Source organism: Heliangelus exortis, chromosome 13, assembly GCF_036169615.1.
Source record: "Heliangelus exortis chromosome 13, bHelExo1.hap1, whole genome shotgun sequence".
Lineage (NCBI taxonomy): Eukaryota > Metazoa > Chordata > Aves > Apodiformes > Trochilidae > Heliangelus > Heliangelus exortis.
Window position 1 is genome coordinate 16717590 of NC_092434.1, and position 19539 is coordinate 16737128.

Sequence of the window (19539 nt, forward strand, 5' to 3'; positions counted from 1 at the left end):
ACCTGTGCAGACATGTACAAACCTCACAAATCCTCATCTCCATCATCCCTCCCCTCTCCTGCATGGAGCTGAAGTTGGGTCTTGGCCCAGTTAGGTGACAGCTCCAGTAATGCCTGGTCCCCAGACACGTGCAAGGATCTGGGTTTAGCTTCCCTCAGGCTGTAACTGGGGGCTTTCTTTGTGGGCATTATCTCAAAATTATGTGGGATGTGATGGACAAAGAGCTGAGGAACAGGCAGGGGAAGTGGCTGCTGCCTTCTGTATGCAATTCAAGAGCTGCTTCTGGGCAGAACTACCTCAGGTGTCTGTCTCAGAGGATGGCAGCTCATTCTCTATCTGGTGCACAGAAAGAGGTCACGTTCCTATTTCCAGCTGAAGGGGCATCACAGGCTGTCCCACACCAAATGCTTGTTCTACATAGTCTGGATGGAAAGGGTGCAGTGCCCTTTATTTCATGTACTGGAATACAAAATAAATTTCATTTATTCATTTATTATATTCGTGAAAATAAATTTCATTTATTTTCATTCCTGGTAGCAGGAATGCAGATGGCACACCAGTGTGGCCATGAGGTTCCTGATGAGATTCCTTCAGTTTGGGGAGACTTTAACCCCTCCTTGCCTCCCAGAGCCAAGTACTACTCTGTGATACCTGGATTTTCCTGGAGTCCTGCTCAGGACTGTTTCTAGGGGACATTTTCCCCAAGGTCCAAATCCCTGTGCCTGGAAGTTGGAGACAGGAGATCAGTGCTCCTCTGGAGATCCTGAGCTCTCCCTAGGTTCTGTGGATCCATACAGGTGACTGTCAGATTGTTGGGTCAGGAGCCAGGTGTTTGCTGGAAGTTGTAGAGAATGAAGGGCACAAAAGCCTCCTGATTTCTGGCAAAGTTGTTCTGAAACTGCTTCAATTGTGCATCTGTGTAAAAGGATCAAATGTGGCACACTGAATTCCCACTCTGGGCTTCTTAGCAGCTCTTCACTTGAAGGCTCTGGAGTGAGTGTACAGACTCTCAAGTTATTAGTACTTAATGGAGTTGATAATGTTGTAGTTGATTGCTTCAGAGGGAAGCAAAAGCATCTTTTTCTTTTTTATGATCTGAATACTAAAGTTGAAATCTGGGAGTACAAATCAAGTTAGTTTCTTTAATTGGTGATATAATAGTGAAAATGCACAATGAAGATACTCAAGTTAGGGCATAAAAAAATTGTGTTTGTTGTCTGTCTGTGTTACTGCCCTTTAGCCTATGGCTGTTTGTTTAAAATTTAAAATACTGTATGTTTCCTAGTGAGGGTCACAACATAACCTTTGGAATAAAGAGCTAACACCTCATTTAAATCAGTCCAGATACACCTGACCTCTATAAGACTTTTATATTTCTTATATATAATATTTTACCCACTTCAGCTGTATGCATGGGGAGAGGCTGTGTGGTAAACTTATTTCCATCCTTCCTCAACTGACTATTTTTATGGCTCTTTTTCCCAGTTCCTATTGGGCCCCCATGAGCTTCACTCCTGTCTGAAACTGCCAAGTCAAAACCTTTTTTTATTTTTTCAACATGCTCAAGTCCAACAATCTTATCTTGGCTTATCACTCCTACCAGCTTTCATCCTGGCTCCCTCAGATGGACAGCAAGAGGAAGCAGTTGCTGGGACACAGAGATGAAAGAGAATAGAAGGAGGATGTTTCACTAGGATTTAATGCATATTAAAACAGGGGATTAATGCATTTTAATATTCACATTTCTGTGTATAAGCATCTTACTGTACCTCTAGTGAAGGGAGGTGACCTTTAAACTTCTCTGGGGTGGACTGGGGAGAGAACACTGAGCACTTCTCAGAGCTGAAAGAACCAAGTACTACTGTACATCTGATGCTTGTGCAGGATTTGGGTTTTTTTAGGGTTTTTGTTGTTTTTTGTTTTGTTTTTTACTGAAGTTCAGTTTTTCCTTTTCTGCAGGGATTCCTGAAGAATGAAAAAGATAATGCATTGTTGTCAGCCATTGAAGAGTCTAGGAAGAGGGTAAGTTGGAAGCAAGTGCCTTTTTTTATTTACAAGTACAGTTTGTAGGAAAAAAAAAACCCAAACCAAACCTAGCCTTCTCCCCTTCATCTCCTGCCACTTTGCCTCCACACAAGCAGTTGTTTAAAGGATTTTCTGAACTGCAAAGGGTCTTTAAATGTGGAATTAATCTGATCCTGTTTCTGCATCTATTTCTTCTTTTGGTATCTGTCATGTTCTGGGGCAAGGATTTCCACAATTGAATTTTGTAGTGTGGAAAAATGCTTCCCTTTGTTTGTCTTAAAACTGCTGCTTGGGAATGTCATTCCATGCTTCCTGGTGCTTATTTTACAATTGTCCTGAGTCTGTGTTGCATTCAAATTATAAGAAACAGTACTTTAAGCATTATTAAATTATTTTCATTGCATCAGATTATACTGTAATTATTGGAGGACACATAAAACACTTTTGAAATTATTATAGTGAAGCATAAGACCTATATTCTACTGTTCAAGTATAAGGTGAATTTATAGAGTAAAACAAAGAAACAGAAATCTTATGCTCTAGTTGTTCACATGCACCTTAATTAAATGTTTGCTGAATGTCACTGCCTCTAATCATTTATACAGGGGAACATTTTGCCCCTTAATTACTAATATTGTAACAGTGGGCTCTGATGAGATGATAAACTTCACCAGCCAAGCAAAACATTTTGCTACATACACTGGAGCACAAAGCCACATGAAAATTTGGAAAAAAAAAAAAATGTTGAAGGTCCAGTATAGCTTATTCTCTATTTAGAATGAATGGAAAGAGTTTTATTTTCTGCCCAAGTACACTCGAGGCTGCTAGTTAGCAGCCCCACATCAATAACAGGAGAGGTAGTGAAGCAGCTTCTCTATCCTAATCCTCTTCTCAAAATAAGGAATATTGACCCAAAAGCTCTTTCATTCCAAGAGTTCCCCAAGTGGATCTGAAGACCAGGTAGCATAACAACCATTTTAAAGGTAAAAGGATGTTTCAACTTATGATTCCCTCTGTTCTTGCTGGATTTACATGCCTGATGAGAGAAATTTTCAGATTCTTTGCCACCGCTTAATTTTTCTTGATTCTTTCATTTTTATTTTATCCTGTTTCCCCTTTAAAATAAAAACTGTATTGGTGAAGACCTGAAAATGAAATCCAGGCAATAAACACATCACTGTTAAGAATGCAGTAAGTCAAACATTCATATCCCCTAGAGAGGTGAAAATCTTGTTGCCATTAGTTCAAGGAGCTGCACGGATCAGTGTTGACCTGGATATTGTGTCTGAGCTGCTAAATAGAAGGAAGAAGCCTATTGATTTCCAGCCTGTTAAGTTTTCTGTGCATTGCAGTAGTATGGAAGACACAAATTGTCCATTTTACCACCTGGGTGGGTGAGTGGTCTTGCTTCCCCACACACCTCCCTGCCTTCTGAATCCCCTTGTACCTGAACAGGGAGCCTGTACAAACAATATGCAGCATATCATTAGCTGCTGGGGGCTTACCTGGGTTATTTATCCAGCTGCTATGTTCTGTTTAATTTTTGGGGGGCTGTTTTGTCTGGGTTTTCCTTAGCTCTTGTTTTTTCAACAGACTTTTGCCATGGCTGAGGAGTATCACCGGGAATCAATGCTGGTTGAGTGGGAACAGGTGAAACAAAGGATCCTTCATACTCTGCTTGCATCAGGGGAAGATGCTCTTGATTTCACCCAGGAAAATGAGGTATCTCTAAACACTGTGCAAAGCCCCACACTGCACTCCAGCACTGCTGAAATTGCCTCCGGGTTGTTCTGTAGCTACAGCTGTGTAAAAATGAGAAGTAGCAAATCTCTCTTGAGTTCCAGAAGGGCTGTGAGTAGCAGAATGTGTTGTCCAGCAAAATATCAAACCTTACAGGCCAGGGAGCTTGGTTTGCTGAAGTATGCTTTAAGCAACATGTGTGCTAGCTGGAAGTTTAGTCACACTGTAACTCATGATAATTTGATACACCCAGGGGACAGAAAACACATTGGGGTGAACTTCACCTTCAGGAAATCTTTGCCACTCTAATGAGACCAGATAATTCCTCAGGTGCAGTTGTGCTCACACATGGTTTAAGAGTGTCTCTTTCCCTTATCACTGTGTGCTAGCTAGGATTTATGGCTTTTCTTTAGAGGCTGAAGTCTTCTAGGTTTCTTGGCAAAACCAACTGAATATTCAAAAAGAAAAAAAGAGGAGTATGCTTTCCATTTTAGTTTGCTGTCTCGTGCAAGGCAGATTAAAATTTAGTTGTGCTAAATCCTCTGGTGTTCAGCAGTTCAAGGTTTATCCAGGAGTGACCAAATCCTTGGGGAAGACCAATTCAGTGTTTTATAGTGAAAAGATACTGACTAGCAACTTGTAACAGAAGCTGAGGAACGAAATGTTTTAACTTTAAAACTTCCCAGTTTAGTCTCTTAAAGAAAATGGTCCAGTGACATGAGGAAAGAACAGTTCCATGTGGATTTGTGGGAACTGCACTCCTCTGAGACAGAGACATCAGTCAGCAGCAGAGATCCCTGGAGCACAAAGTTACATCACAATGCTTCATGGGATCTGTAACCTTGAGATGTGGGGTGATAGGGGCTGGGGGAATGCAAAGTGCTGTGCTTTCAGCCCAGAAAACAGGCCCAGGTTTTTTATAGCTGTGTTCCCCACCCACTCCTTGCCCCCCTTAAAAAAAACAGGAAAATCTTGTTCACTGGAATGACTTAGAGCTGTGAAGTACATTAAAATAAAAAAAGCCCTTGGTGTTAATGGGGTATGACCTGTATAGGGATTTGGAAATAATTAAAGTTGTTAATGAAATGTCTCTGTTCTTTTAAATATAGGTTAATCCCAGTTAGCATACATATTTTTATAGAAGCTGACTTCCCCAGAAAGTATTTTACTGATACTTTGACTTTTCAGAAGGTTGTCCAGTTTTCTGATATTAAAAATGCTAAATAATGCAGGTTGAATTAATTTAAAACCAGGAACAGCTATCCCATTATTTTAGGATGTGAGTCTGAAGACTTGGCAGCTATCCCTATAGCTTCTAATATCTTTGATTTCTGTGTCAGTTGCTGGTGTGGGATTTTCTTTTCAAAATGTGGATATCAACTGCTAGGAGAAGCAATTTAAAAACCTACTCTGAGAAGGTAAAATGCCTTTTCTGATGGTTCAGTGTCAAATGGACACTACTCCCAGTCCATGGCACTTGAGATGCCAAGCATTAAATGGGAAGGGGGGTGGGCAGGGAGGGAGGGAGGAGGAAAAACTGTTTTTCATGAATGAGTTTAAAGACTCAATGTATCCCATCACTCAGCAAAACTCCCCTCTCCCTTTCAAAACGTGTAGGATCAGTATGTCATTTCTAGAGCATTAAAAATCCTTGCTCTGTTCTAGTCTTAGCCTCAAAAAGTCAAAAGGGCTGAGAGTTTTGAAGTGCATCTACTGTGTTAAAAGCCTGTTATCTAACACCCCCCAGCAGGTTGTTCTTCTAAAGCCTTGTTCCAGTCAAATAAGTTGTGTGTGTGTGTGTGTGACACAAACAGACAAAGCCTGTAGAACATAGTAGAGGTTTAATTGATAGCCTCTGGAGATGGAGAAGCAACTGAAAAGGCACAGATCCAAACACAGCAGGGGACCAGTCTGCCTGCAAGCCAATTCTCAAGCTTTGGGCAAGCTAATTTGGGCAGAGTGAAATACCAACACATTATTTATGGAAATAAGACCAATTAACAATCAAGGCTCATGATTCAAAGAATCTAGCACAAGACTTGCCATTAGTGTTTGCTGCTCCCTCTGATCCTCCAGCCTGGCCTTCTTGTGAGGGGGAAAAAGAGAGCTAATAAAAAGGTGTTTCTTGGGGCACAAGGGAGGAAAGCTTGAGTTTTGTTTGCCAAGGTATCAAACACCTATGCTCTCCAGGTGTTTGTTCCACTAGGCACCAAAGCATTTCTTTTATCCTTTTACAATAGGTTTTTCTTTCTTCCACCCTTGCCCCAAGCTGCAGTCAGGCAACATCCTCCCAGGTGTCACTCTCAACCCTTCTGCATCATCTTCATGTCCCTTAAGTCCCAAGGGCTGCAAGATTTCTGCTGCACCCTGGCAGGTTTTGGTGTTTTTCCACCTTGGTCTCCTGCCTAGTTATTCCCCACGTGGAGTGGCCAAGGCATTTGGAGTGCTTACAAAATGTCTGCTGAGGAATGTGCATCTGCATAGGAGGGTGATGAATAATTCATCACTGTATGGAGGGGGTTTGGTGTGCAAGTGAGGCTGGATGCTGGGGTGTGTGCAAATGAAGGAGGACTGCTTTGAAAAGCAGCAGCATTAGGCTAAATGAGTTTAAAGATAAAAATGTGACAGCAGTGTGGCTGCAGCTTTCATGGCTGGGTAGTATTCAGAAGAAATATTACAGATCTGAAGAATGTATTGGGAACACCTAAACTCAGCACAGGGAGAAACAAATTTGGTTGGTAAAAGAAGCACAAGCAAAAGCTGGGGATGAGGAGAGGTGTGGGTGTGTGTCTGGGTGTGTGTGTGCACTTGCAGCTCTGCAGCCCTTTGTGCATTTTATCCACTTTTCTGTTTTTCCTTTGACTGTTCCAGTTAAGCTTAAGAACTGGTGCGGCCACAGCTCGAGTCCTGTGTCCAGTTCTGGGCCCCTCAGCTCAGGAAGGAGATTGAGGTGCTGGAGCAGGTCCAGAGAAGAGCAAGGAGGCTGGGAAGGGATCCAGCACAAGTCCTGTGAGGAAGGGCTGAGGGAGCTGGGGGTGTTGAGGCTGGAGAAGAGGAGGCTCAGGGGAGACCTCATCACTCTCTCCAACTCCCTGAAAGGAGGTTGGAGCCAGGGGGGGGTTGGGCTCTTTTCCCAGGCAACTCTCAGCAAGACAAGAGGGCACAAGAGGTCTCAAGTTGTGCCAGGGGAGGTTTAGGTTGGACATCAGAAAGAATTTCTTGCTGGAGAGGGTGCTCAGGCATTGGAATGGGCTGCCCAGGGAAGGGGTGGATTCTCCATCCCTGGAGATATTTCAAAAGAGCCTGGATGTGGCACTCAGTGCCATGGGCTGGGAACCACGGGGGGAGTGGATCAAGGGTTGGACTTGATGAGCTCTGAGGTCCCTTCTGACCCAGCCAATTCTATGATTCTATGATTTTTCTTGTACACACCTAGCTGCTGTTTCCAACACATCTTTCATAATCTTTTCCTTGCTTGAAAACTTGCTGAGTTCTGACTTGCCAAGGCAGGATATCCTCCCCCTTCCCACATGCCCCTTTGTAGGAGATGCCTCTTGAAACACTGGCTGCCAGTTACAGAGGGATTTGCCTGCTCAACTCTGTGTCTGCAGTTCAGAAATGGCCTTCCCCATGCTGACTCACTGCTTTAGTTTTCCTTTTGAAATTTCCTTTTGGCACAGCCATGAGAGAGCACAGTGAGCTAGTGCTTTTTTATGTTAAATAATTCAAAGGTGCAAGAACGGGATGGAAAAAGTAAGCTTGCTCCCGTGGCTCTTGGCATAGGAGAGAAAAGCAAAACAAAGACTGGAGTTCCTGATTTATTTTTTTTTTCCATGCTGGTGTGCCAAGTGGGCATTAAAGAAATTTAATTTCCATGTGGCAGGCTGTTAATAAGTGATCCTCAGAACTATGAGGGTAAAACTAGAACTGGAGAAAGGGGGATCCTCAGAACTATGAGGGTAAAACTAGAACTGGAGAAAGGGGGGAAAAAAAAAACCCCAAACAACAAACCCCAGAGCAGTTTTTTCTTTAGTTTCAGGTGTGCACTTTTGGAATCAGATTCTTACCTGTGGGTTTTAATCCATCAGTCATTCACTGCTCTCTGGAGTGCCAGCCATGTGGATGCCTTTTGGTGCTGGAAAGCAGCAGTGGGAGAAAAAGGAACCAGATTTGCAAAGCCAAGCCCCAGTCCTTATGTTTCTGCTGCTTGGGTGCTAGTTGGAAAGTGCCACCAAGTCACAATGTACCCTTCTTCACTTGCTTTAGAAGATGAAACTTCACCAGTAATTAATGCCAACGTCCATAATTTAGTATTACTTAAAATATCTGGGATTCATCTGGCACAGCACAGGGAAGGCTGCAAAGCACTATTTCTGCCATCGTGGCTGTTTCCCAGGAAACGTGCTTTAACAGCTCCTTTGTTCTTTAGAACAAAGAATTTGTTGGTTTTTAGGTGGGTTTAAAGGAATTTGTGTCAGATGATTTGGCACAGAAAGAAAAATGTAAATGCTTCAGAATATCAGGATCCATTAAGAGTGACTGTGAAGAGTGTTTTTCATGTAAGTTTAGCTGCAGAAAGAAGTGGGATTTCTTTTGGGTTTTTTGGTAAGGTGTTTTCAAAACTTGTGTTTTAGCAAGTTTTCAGCTTTTTGGACCTTCCTGAGGTCTAAATGCATCCGCCTGATTCTATAATCAGGTTGGTCATAATTTAAATTGCACTATTACTGAGAAATTATTGCAGTGATAAACTAATTCCAGAAATTTTAAAGGATTGTCTAGGTTTGTCTCTGATAGCTTTATTCATTTATATTTCACTGTATCAGGAACAAACACAAACAAGTAATTTTTTATTCTCTAATGCTCATAGTGCTATGCAGGAAGCAGTAATCATAAATCTCACAAAGTTTCTCAGTAGAGGTCAATGCCCTTTTATTTTCACATAGAAATCCATATAAAACTCACAACAGCTTCTTGGCCACTGCATTTGTGTCCCTTTACTGGTCTTTAAATTTCCATTTGTGAAAATTTTCCTGATGAAACTCCAGTCTTATCAGGAAAAAACTAGGACAGTGGATAGCAAGAAGGTCATGACTATCTACACTGTAGTAGATAACCTGGGTTAAACTGACAGCAGATGAAAATCAGAAGCATTTGGGGTTGACTGGACAGAGCACAGACTGATGGGGAATGTGTCAGAGTTCATGTTTGTGTTGCTTCATTTCAAAGTTGGGATACAGTTCCCAAAACAGTGAGATTCTTTTGAATCCCCTGTCAGCATTTCATCCTCATTTGGAACAAGAAACAGAAACCATCTGGAGCAAAACTCCCTCCTTTCTCAGGTCTTTTCCTGAAATCTGCAGGAGCCTTGGTGCTGCCATGCTGTGGCCTGACAGGTGTCAGCAAAGCTGAACTCTAGAGCTGATTAAACTGAAAGTGAAAACATTGATTTTTTAATTTTTTTTTTTTTCCATTGCACTTGGGCTTTGTTGTCAGTCTGTACAGGCAGCAAGTCAGTCATGTTTTCCTGGAAGAATTTGATTAAAGCTAGAACATGTCCTTAAGCAATACTTGAAGGTGATTCTACCTAGGCAGTCAAGTACTGACATTCTGGGAACTGCTGCAGGAAAAAGTAGAGCTATTTGACAGTAATGAGGATGTGCAGCTAACCATAACCAACTTTGATGGTAAAAAGCTTCATTTTAAAACTCTACAGATGTACCTGATCTTTCTTGGAAAAAATTACTGATTGCAGGTTGAAGGAATAGAAGTGGACTTGAATTACCTGGTAACAAACCCAAGCTCAGCAAAGCTGCTTCTCAGTGTTTGCTTACAGCTACTTTAAATATTCAGCATATGTGCTTTGCTCTCTCCTGGTGGATGTAAAAAACCATCTTAGATCCTCATAACTACCAACAGGAGACACCTGAGGTGAGCTGGTCCAGGTTTGTGTGGAGAGGTGGCAGCTGTTATCAGACCAACAATATCTGGGGGAGTCAAAGGAGCAGAGTCTGAAATTCAAAAGCTGTTGCTTCAGTTTCAGACCTGAAAATTGTCTTGCTTTTCCAAATGCTTCTCTTTGGCTGCTCCAGTTGGCATCATAATAAATATTCTACTTGTATGCTGAGCTTGTCTTCTTACCTTCAGATGACTGTGGCTGTAGCACTGCTTATAAAGCAGCTGATGTGGAAGGACTGCTTACCTCAAAGGGATCTCTCTTGAAAATCATCACTCTTTATTTTTCAAACCCAAGGCTTGCAATGCTGAGGTGAAGAATTAAATATTTAGGAGGCAGGAAACATCAGACAGTGTTATGTAATCAGGTGTTCTCTTTCACCCCAAGTGTGTCTGTTCCTGTTCAGGGGTGACTGTAAACACACCTGTGATTTGCACTGAGTGCTTGCAAAGATACCTGTATGCAGCATCAGACTATTATTATATTTTAAGTTTTAAAAAGTACAAATTTTCCATGCCATGACTTCATCTGCTGTCCCTTTACTCTGAAAATACCTTAATCTTGACGTGGTCTCTTGTGGGCAGGAAGATGATTTTTTTCAGGTCAGTATACTGCCAGCATCCTCCTCCTCCTACATCTGACCAGCAACAGGACACTTTTGGGCAGATAATTGAACACTGCAGCCACATTTTGTCTCTGTGTCATGGCACAAGGACAAAAACAGAGTGTCACCCTTGCTAGATTGGATTCATGAAGCTGGTGGTTGGATTCTGTCTCCTTGCTGAGCTGGGGATTCAGACCAGAGGCTTCACAGAGATACTAACATGACAACAAGCAAGCTTTCAAGAAACAAAAGGAAAGAATTACAGTCAAGATGCTGTCAGGAGACATTGCTGTCCTAATTCTAGAGAGATAATTCTTGGTTTGTGTACTGAGTCAGGAGGATTCCCAACACTTCAGAAAGCTCAAGCTCTAGTGAGGAGGTAACAGGAATACTGTGGCGTGACTGCATTTTACACAGTAGGTAGTTCAGAACCCTCTTTTAGTTCTGTCAGGAGAATGATTTGGCTGTTGATCTTTAGGAATATCTTGGTAAGATGCATTGCAGTGATTTTGTACCTTACACCTTCTCCAACTTTTTCTTAACCAGCCCAGCTACGTCGGGGAGTTGGGCCCTCCAGGCCGTAGCTCTTTGGACAGCGTGGAGATGGCGTACGCTCGGCAGGTGAGTGGAGAGGAGAAAACATGCTCAGGGGTTGGGTTTCTGCACAGGAAGAGGTGGGGAAATTCCCATTGTGTGTAGGGAAAAACATGCTGAAGTCTCAATCCCAGTGTTTGTCAAATTATGTGCTGTTTTAATGGCATTGCTTACGCAGCAGCTACGAATTAATATTTCTGGTGGCATTAGGCTGCCTTGGAAAATTTTCAGGGAAAACTCATAAACCTTTACATAATCAGTTTGTTACTTTGAGCTGTTTACTAGCACTGTTGGAAACAAAATGAAAAAGGAGTTGATTTTCTTCAAAATGGAACGTGTAGAACTCTCTAGACAAAATGTTGCCTAATTTTCACACAATCACTGTGATTTGCTGAGCCACATAGCAGTGTGTACATCTGTTTTCCTGTGTCTACACCCATTTATGGTAACTGAAGAAGTGCCTTGCAAAATAAGATGCTGATAAATTGCATATTTGATTTCGTGGTTGTTAACATACATTAGTTTATTCCATCTCTCCTGTAATTTTCTTGTGTTAAGGATCCTTCTTGTGGCACGTTTATACTTTGAGGCTGACAGCTTTGTTCCCTGATACTTTGTGGATGTGGAAAAGCTCAGCCTCTCTTAGGAGTGCTGGTTCCAGGGGTAGCTGTGGAGTTAGTGTCCTCACTGTGGGTGTGCTCTTGGCAGGGTGTTTGTGATGATTGCCAGGCTTCTGTCACCAAAACCCTTGGTGCAGCCACAGTGTGCTCCTGGCAAGCCCTCTGCAGGCACTGAGCTGTCCTTTAACAGCTTTAGTGCAAGAATCCCAGGGCTTCAGTGGGTAGTTAGGAGTAGTGGAGCTAAGGAATTCCATGCTCAGACTGGGACAGTTCTTCATGTCTGGTTCAAACTGGTGCACAGCAACAGGGTAAAAGCTGTATGTGTTGCACTGCTGCTGGATCCTGGTTGGATCCTGAGCCTTGCATCCTGTGTGCATGCTGAGTGTGTTGAAAAGTATAGCATGCAAGAAAAAGGTACTTGAAGTCTGCCTTTCTAGCACTGAGAATTATTATTTTCAGAGGTAGGTGGAAGGTCTCTGGGGTGAGAATGGAATAAACAATAGCAGAAGTGGCTAAATTAAGACCAAGATTTAAATCAAAACAGATATGTGGTTGAGTACCTATGTTTAAGGGCAGGTTTTGAAGGGCCAGGTTTCTGTTTTCATTTTCCTGTGTCAGATTTCTTGGATACTTCCATAAACCATCAGAATTCTGTTTCTTTTATGTCACCAGGAAGGAGACTGCCATGCAGGGGAATATCACAGCCACCCAGTTCTCAGGTCTAGGTCTCTTCTGAATCTCTGTCCTCCAAAAATTACCTCCAGATAGTCCACCAGGGCATTCAGAGCAACCCCTGAGCAGCTGCCTTTGGGCAGGCCTGGGGCTCCTGTGGAAGTGGAGTTGGAACCAATGCCTGTTCCTCTTGTGTTGGATTAGAAGCTGCTAATGTGGGAGGGAAGCAGAAAGAACTTGGTAGGGACACTCTGTTCTTAAAGCCTGCTTCAGATTTTGCTGCTGTGGCAGGGGAAAGGGGAAAAAGGGAGTGAGCTGTGTTGTTGAACTTGCTTATTCTCATCATGTTTCAGATTTATATTTATAATGAGAAGATTGTGAATGGACATCTGCGGCCTAACCTGGTGGACCTCTGCACTGCTGTTGCAGAGCTGGATGATAAGGTACTGCCAGTGAGTTAACATAAGGAAATGTATTTAATCTGTGTGCAGCTGTGATTAGCAGCCTGCTGACATGGGTAGAAAAACACTGATGTTGCAGGGAAAAACAAAAATGCACAGCTCCACAGAAAACACAAAGCCAATACTGGAATCTTCTGTAGTACAGCAGGGGCTACCTGTGATGAACCTGAAAATTTTTTATGGCAGTGAGGGAGGAAAAAAAAAAACAGCTTTCACTGCAGTCTCCCATTATAAGTGATAAACTGCCAGGGGGAAAAAATTGGTGGTTATTTAAAATGGGTTCTGTTGTGTTTGGTTTTCAAAATGTGGCCTCCTAATGTCCTTTAGATATATTTAGCTGTGGGTGAAGGATCTTCAATCAGACATTGCTAGCACTGAAGAAGGCTTCCCTAGCAAAGTGTAAAGCCTTTACACTGACTTTAAACCAGTGATCTCCCTGCTTTGCTATTTTTTCCCCACTCCTTTCATTGTATTGCCTTGATCCTCACCAAAAAAAAAAATAAACACAAGCCTGTCTGCCTTTGAGAAATGCTGGGGGGAGAGAGTACACGAGGAGGGTCAAGTCTTGAAAAAATGTTGTAAATGGGGGGAGCCAAAAGCTGAGAGGCAAATGCTTCAGTCTGATCTGAATTCCAGATGCATGCCTCTGCTTTGAAACAGTTCTGTTCATTTTGCTGGGGACTGCACAGTGATTTTCAGTGTTCTTGCTGCTTTGAAGCACTGAGATCAAACACCTGCCCTTGCTGGGGCTAACGGTGCTGTTACTGCTCAGTATTTTGCTGTTGCAGCAGGGATGCTCCAGTCCCACTGATACAATCCCATCCTCATGGATGAGCAGATCTGGGTGGATTTCAACTTTTTTTTTTTTTTTTTTCCCAGACCCAAGTCTTTTTCCAAGTGAACAGTGTCCTTTAGACACTTCTCACCACTGCTGATTGCACAGCTTCCCAGAGGCAGCCAGAGCTCTTGTGGAGAGCTGATGATGTTGTGGTATTTATTGAGTGGGAGGTTCAAGTTGGGGAGCACCAAGTACTCAGCCTAGTTTTGGAAATTATTATTGATCCTGGGACACAATTACAATATTTACAGCCAACTTCTTGTGCAAGAAGTGTGCAGAGAGGCCTGGTCAGCTTGAATTCTGCACGACAGAACTGGGCTCACCTTTGTGTCTGTGTCCAGATCTCCACGACAGACCCAAACTGACATAACTCCTGTGGTTTTATGCTCTCCTGAAGCACCCAATGTTATTGGTTCACCTCTGTGCTAATCACTCTTGCCTGGAATGATTTTTTTTATAGAACATCTCTGAGATGTGGGCCATGGTGAAACAAATGACTGATGTCACCCTGGTTCCTGCTAGTGATGCCCTGAAGGTCCGGACCAACATGGAGGTGCGTATGGAGTTCGTGAGGCAGGCTCTGCACTACCTAGAACAAAGGTAAGGTCAATGCTCTGCTTATCTGCTCAGTTTATAAGCCAGAATGACTTTGTAGTGCACACAGATATATTTAAAAATCAGCTCACAGCAGAGGCTGTTGATTGAGTATAAAACTGTTCTATTTATAAGATGCAGAGAGCTTTCGTTCTACCTTCTGTGTTTCTCTTAAATATTCTGTACCTGCTATAGTGATAACTGAAGGTTTTTTACTTGTGGAAAGAGATCCATTTCCCCTCTGCAAAAAAAATATCCCCTTTTCTATACTCACTTTCTGATTGCTGATAGCTGTCAGGAAGTGAGGACAGCAGTGGAGCCACATCTGTTGCAGTGAGTCAGGTGTTTCTACGTGGAAAGATTTCTGTACAATTTGAAGAGGCTGACACTGAGACATTTAGGAGTAATCTTCAGCCTCTGGAAAGTGGTTTATTCTCTGTATCAACAAGTATCACTGGGGTTCTAAGCTCCTTGACCATAAAAATGCTTGGAGGATTGCAGGCTATGGAGCAGACAGAATGGTTGTAGGGACATCCCATGTGATGGGATGCCAGCAGGCTGGTTCAGCAGTGGAAAGCCAACAATAGCTGCAGTGTAGTGCCTGGAAGGGTCTGTTTCCAGTTCCCTCAACAGCATGCAGTGAGCCAGTGACTCTTAACCAGGTGTGTCAAATACCCAACTTGCTAAATTTTCACAATGCCTAACTGAAATCAGGAATTGGTTACATGCAGTTCCCCCAAAACCCTCCCAGTTGTGGAAATTGGGTCCTTCAGACTTGATTTAAACCACTGAACAATCAAAAAAAAAAAAAAAAAAACCCCACACAAAAAACATGCCTTGCTTTGTAGCTTTTCTTTCCTAGCAGGAATTGGCTAATCATGGGGTATTCCCAAGCCACCTCAGCTCCTCACACATCCTCTGTGATCTTACCTTCCCCCTTGAGGAGCTTGTGCTTAATTCAGCCATAATGTTATTTATCAGGATAAGATGATATTTGCACAGCTTTCAGTTTAATAGTCTGGTGGTGGCTGAGTCTGTCTTGAGCTGCAGACAGGAAAAAAGAACTTAATGTGATTTATTGCTGCTGCAAATACAGGTATTCCTTCATGGTACAGGTTTTTGAGACTCCTTCTAAACATGAGCATTTGTTAGATTAAACTCCCTTGTTTAAAGGCTCTGATAGGTTTTTAGAAGGTGTTCTCAAAGCTGCTTTTAGCATTTGTTTTTCTCTAGGTTCCTTTTTTTTTTTCTATTGCTTCCTTTTTGTAAGCCCATGGTCCTTACATTTTTATTTGTCCATGGAGCAGGGAGGAGAGACAAAGATATCAGTGGTGTTTAACTCTTCCTCTGGAAGGAGGACTGAGAGTTAAAGCATTAGGATAGAAGGACTTCTTGCCAGTTCTGGAACTGAGAATAAATTGGTACTGAAAGGGCCTCATGAGAGGAACCCCATAACAGACTTGAACCCAAAGCAGTATGCCAGGATCCTAATGTGGTGTCTCTTGAGACTGCTAAGTGGATTTTCTTAAACAGACAACTTTTCTGCCTTATTTTGTTTGTAATGATAATGTCAGAACATCAAGGTCATTTGCTTTAAATTGCTAACTCATCCTAAAGTCAGTGGGTGATTTTTTTGTACATGTTTCAGTCTATTTTATTCAGTCTGGTTTTCTGGGGTGTTTTTCAGCTACAAAAACTACACCTTTGTGACAGTGTTTGGAAACCTGCACCAGGCTCAGCTGGGGGGAGTCCCAGGAACCTACCAACTGGTCCGTAGCTTCCTCAACATCAAACTCCCAGCACCTGTCCCTGGTCTCCAGGTGAGTCCTTCACCTTTGCTGACTGAGCTAAAAGGCAAATCTGCCTGCTCCAGCACAGCCAGGAAACTAATGCAGCCTCCAGTAGTTTGAATATTGTTCAAACTGCTTTTATAGGGCAGCAGGCACTTGTTCCTTCTGTAGAATTTTTCATTAGGAAAATGAAAGATTGTGACAAAACTGGGTTGAGTTCAGAGCTAAACCCAAGGCGTGGTGGTGTGCAGTAGTTCAAGCTCTAAACTCTAGAAATTATAATTTTTAGTGGTATTTTTAGAGATCAACAAGCAAGTATTAGAGTATGTTATGAGGTAATCTTCCTGTTCTCTTTTTGCTGGTTTTTTGCACTCACTGTATAAGATGCTGACACCACTTGTTGATGTTTAATATGTAATGAATGATCTGAATTGCAACAGGAGCATTTTCTTTAGAAATCTGAATAAAATTCTGCTTACCTGCACACAGTAGAAAGTGTGCACCTCCAAAATGACCAGAAAAACAGGCAGGCAGGGTTGAAAATTTATTTAAAACTTAAAATCATAAATTACAACACTGGGGACCATACAGCTGAGTCCTAGCTGTCCTTTTCCAGCCTACTGAGACCCATGATTAGTTTTCCATCTTTGTTTCAGTACAGATGTTTTAGTAGCTCAGTGGTACAATGCAAATTTGCATCCTGGGTGAGGAGGATATTTGTAGTGGGACTGTCAGAACCTCACTCAGAAGGGAAATCTGGGCAAGCAGGGAAGAGTCCCATCCCTTGCTGCCAGGATGGCTGCACAGTTTTTGCATGACTTAAACCTCATAACCTCTGTAGCACTAACAGAATTTTTTACCAAAATCAGCGTTTGGGTACAAGAGAAGTAGTAATGAATGAGGCAAAAAGATCAAGAATGAAAATTCATTCAAATCTGCTGCTTTAAAAAAAAAAAATTCATTATTTCTTGCTTTTTTTTCAGGATGGTGAGGTGGAAGGCCATCCTGTCTGGGCACTGATCTACTACTGCATGCGCTGTGGAGATCTGACTGCAGCCATGCACGTGGTGAAAAGGGCACAGCACCAGCTGGGAGAGTTTAAAACTTGGTTCCAGGAGTATTTGCACAGTAAAGACAGAAGGTAGTTGGGAACTTGTCAAGGTCTTTGTGAGGGGTGGGAATTGCTGGGAAGAAGTGAAATGCTCAGTGGCTTGGTAGATACATAGGCAGCTCGAGTCTCTTCTGGTGGGGAAGGCTGCCTGGTGTTTGTTACCTACCTAAATGACATGTTAGAAGCTTGCATATTTTAATTTGAGGCTTTGAAGACTAGAAATTTCCATCAAAGGAGAGCTGTTTGAAAAAAGCAAAAGTTTAATTTTGAAAAATAATACAGTGGTGTAGCTTTGTTTTAGTGTGGGATGTGTAATACTAGGATACTGCATACAGCAGATCTGATTTAGGCTGCTGTCACGAATCCTGTCTCTTTTTGTTTTCCTCCATTGCTTATTTTAGTTGCATTTCCTTTGGGAAACAGTTTTTCACAGAATTACAAAATGTCAGAAGTTGGAAGGGATCTCCAAAGCTCAAGTCCAACCCCTCCTTGCCAGACCAGGACCAAAACTAGGGCAGGTCACTCAGAAATGCATCCAGACAGGTCTTGAAAATCTCCAGAGGAGATTCCACACCCTCTCTAGGCAGCCTGTGCCAGGGCTCTGTAACCCTCCCAGAAAAGAAATTATTCCTCATGTTGAAGTGGAACTTCTGTGCTCTGTCTTGAATCCATTGCCCCTTTTCCTGTCACAGGGCACAAGTGAGAAGAGGTTGTCCCTTTCTTCTTGATGCCCAGCCCTCATATATTTATACAATATTAATTAGATCCCTCTCAGTCTTCTCCAGACTAAAAAGCCCCAGGTCTCTCAGCCTTGCTGTATAGGGCAGGTGTTCCAGTCCCTTCTTCATTTTACTTCAAGTATTTTCATAAGAATGAGACACAGCAAGAGCAAGTAGTGCTTGCTAGAGGCCTTTAGAGGCATTCACCCTCACATTTTTCTGGTGCTTATTCTCATTTAGTTTTTGCAGTCCCTCACTTGGCAGAGGCCACTGGCCAAGCTGCTGCTGATGTGGCTGCAGGCAGCTGAGTGGGTGCAGCTTAAGGTGTGCTCTGAACTCTTGCTGTGGTGTTTTTAGGTTACCTTCTCTATCTTCTTTTCCACTGGCAATGAATTTCAAACCAGTGCAGTCAGTGACTGCATTACAGCTGTGCTCTCCTCAAGGGATTGGCACTGGGGGAAGGTATGGGCTGAGATGGGGGAAACAGAGGGCTCAGCTAAGTGCCAGGACATGAAGCTGTAGTATCCCACCTCACACAATTTCATTCATGTCTGAGAAGCCCTCATCCTGCAATATATTGGGCTCTTCAGGTGTGAAAAATGTGAACACAGATGTAATCAGTTTGCATGTCTTTAAAAAGCCCCAGCAAAATAAGGGGGAAACAAAGTGCCATCTACAGGGCATGTTACTCTTCTGTAAATTGGCCTGATTTGTAGATAATATCTAGGAGTGCTCATTATAAGAAGATTGTTTCAGAGATGTTAATAAAGGGGCTGTGTTTGTTGTCATTACAAACCCTTTAATTTAGTAAAGGTATGAAAAAGTACTCTGCCAACAGATTTGACAAAGTGTCTTAGGCTAGGAGGACACCTTAATTGATTTGGTTCTGTAAAATTCTCTACATCTTCAAGAAACAGAGTGACAACATGACAGTAATGGTAAAGATGAAAGTTTTACTCTTAAGAGACATCATGGCACAACGACTTGCTAGTAACTAACTTGTTAGTTACTAACCTGAAGAGTCCCAAAGACTTTGAGAGTTCTCTTTTCTGAAATTGAGATAGCAGAATGAACCAAAAATCCCTCATCTACCACAATATTCATCCCTGTAGAGGTTGATTGATAATTTTTTTTCTTTAATTATATTTTCAAATTCATGAGTGCAAAGTTTTTTACCCACGGATGTAAATAGAAAGTGCAAGAAATAGTGGCCAGTGCTTCCTGTCATCGTGCCTGTGTTGTGGATATGCATTTATTTACACTGGTTTGTATCCAGGTTTCCTCATAAAGGGAAAGATGGGTTTCATGTCCTTTCAACCTTTTTTTTTTTTTTCCTTAGGCTCTCTCCTGCCACAGAAAACAAACTGCGCCTTCATTATAGACGAGCTCTGAGAAACAACACTGACCCCTACAAAAGGGCTGTTTATTGTATTATTGGTCGTTGTGACATTACTGATAACCAGAGTGAAGTTGCTGATAAAACAGAAGATTATCTTTGGCTAAAAGTAAGTGTGGTGGTAGGGGGTTTTTTTGTTGGTTTTTTTTTTTAAGGTAATGGTGTTGCATTTCTAGGTCTACTTCTAGTCCTGGTGTTGTGTGTCAGTCTGATGAAGGTGACTTAACCTTGTGGAGAGTGAAGGGCTGGAACCCAAGTCCTAGGGCTGCTCTGCTGTCCTCTGCACTATCAGGTGTTAATTTGGGTACACTTGTCTTTGGAAATGTCATGTACTTTTCTGACACTGATCTTTGTCAGCTGTTTTTACAACTGGTGTTAGCTTGCTACAGTGAGGACCCTTTAGATTTTCCTTGCTGGATGAA

The 19539-nt window shown here is 42.3% G+C and overlaps 1 protein-coding gene across 4 annotated transcripts in view; it reads left to right on the top strand.

Moving 5' to 3' along the window:
* NUP93 (nucleoporin 93) overlaps positions 1 to 19539 on the top strand; it is an 86689-nt gene that overhangs the window by 54403 nt on the left and 12747 nt on the right. For all 4 annotated transcript variants that reach the window (XM_071757044.1, XM_071757045.1, XM_071757043.1 and 1 more), the window contains 8 exons: positions 1960 to 2022; positions 3619 to 3747; positions 10869 to 10943; positions 12562 to 12651; positions 13968 to 14107; positions 15789 to 15921; positions 16875 to 17032; positions 19061 to 19226. In XM_071757044.1, the coding sequence (XP_071613145.1) occupies positions 1960 to 2022; positions 3619 to 3747; positions 10869 to 10943; positions 12562 to 12651; positions 13968 to 14107; positions 15789 to 15921; positions 16875 to 17032; positions 19061 to 19226 (954 nt within the window). The remainder of the gene's footprint in view (positions 1 to 1959; positions 2023 to 3618; positions 3748 to 10868; positions 10944 to 12561; positions 12652 to 13967; positions 14108 to 15788; positions 15922 to 16874; positions 17033 to 19060; positions 19227 to 19539) is intronic.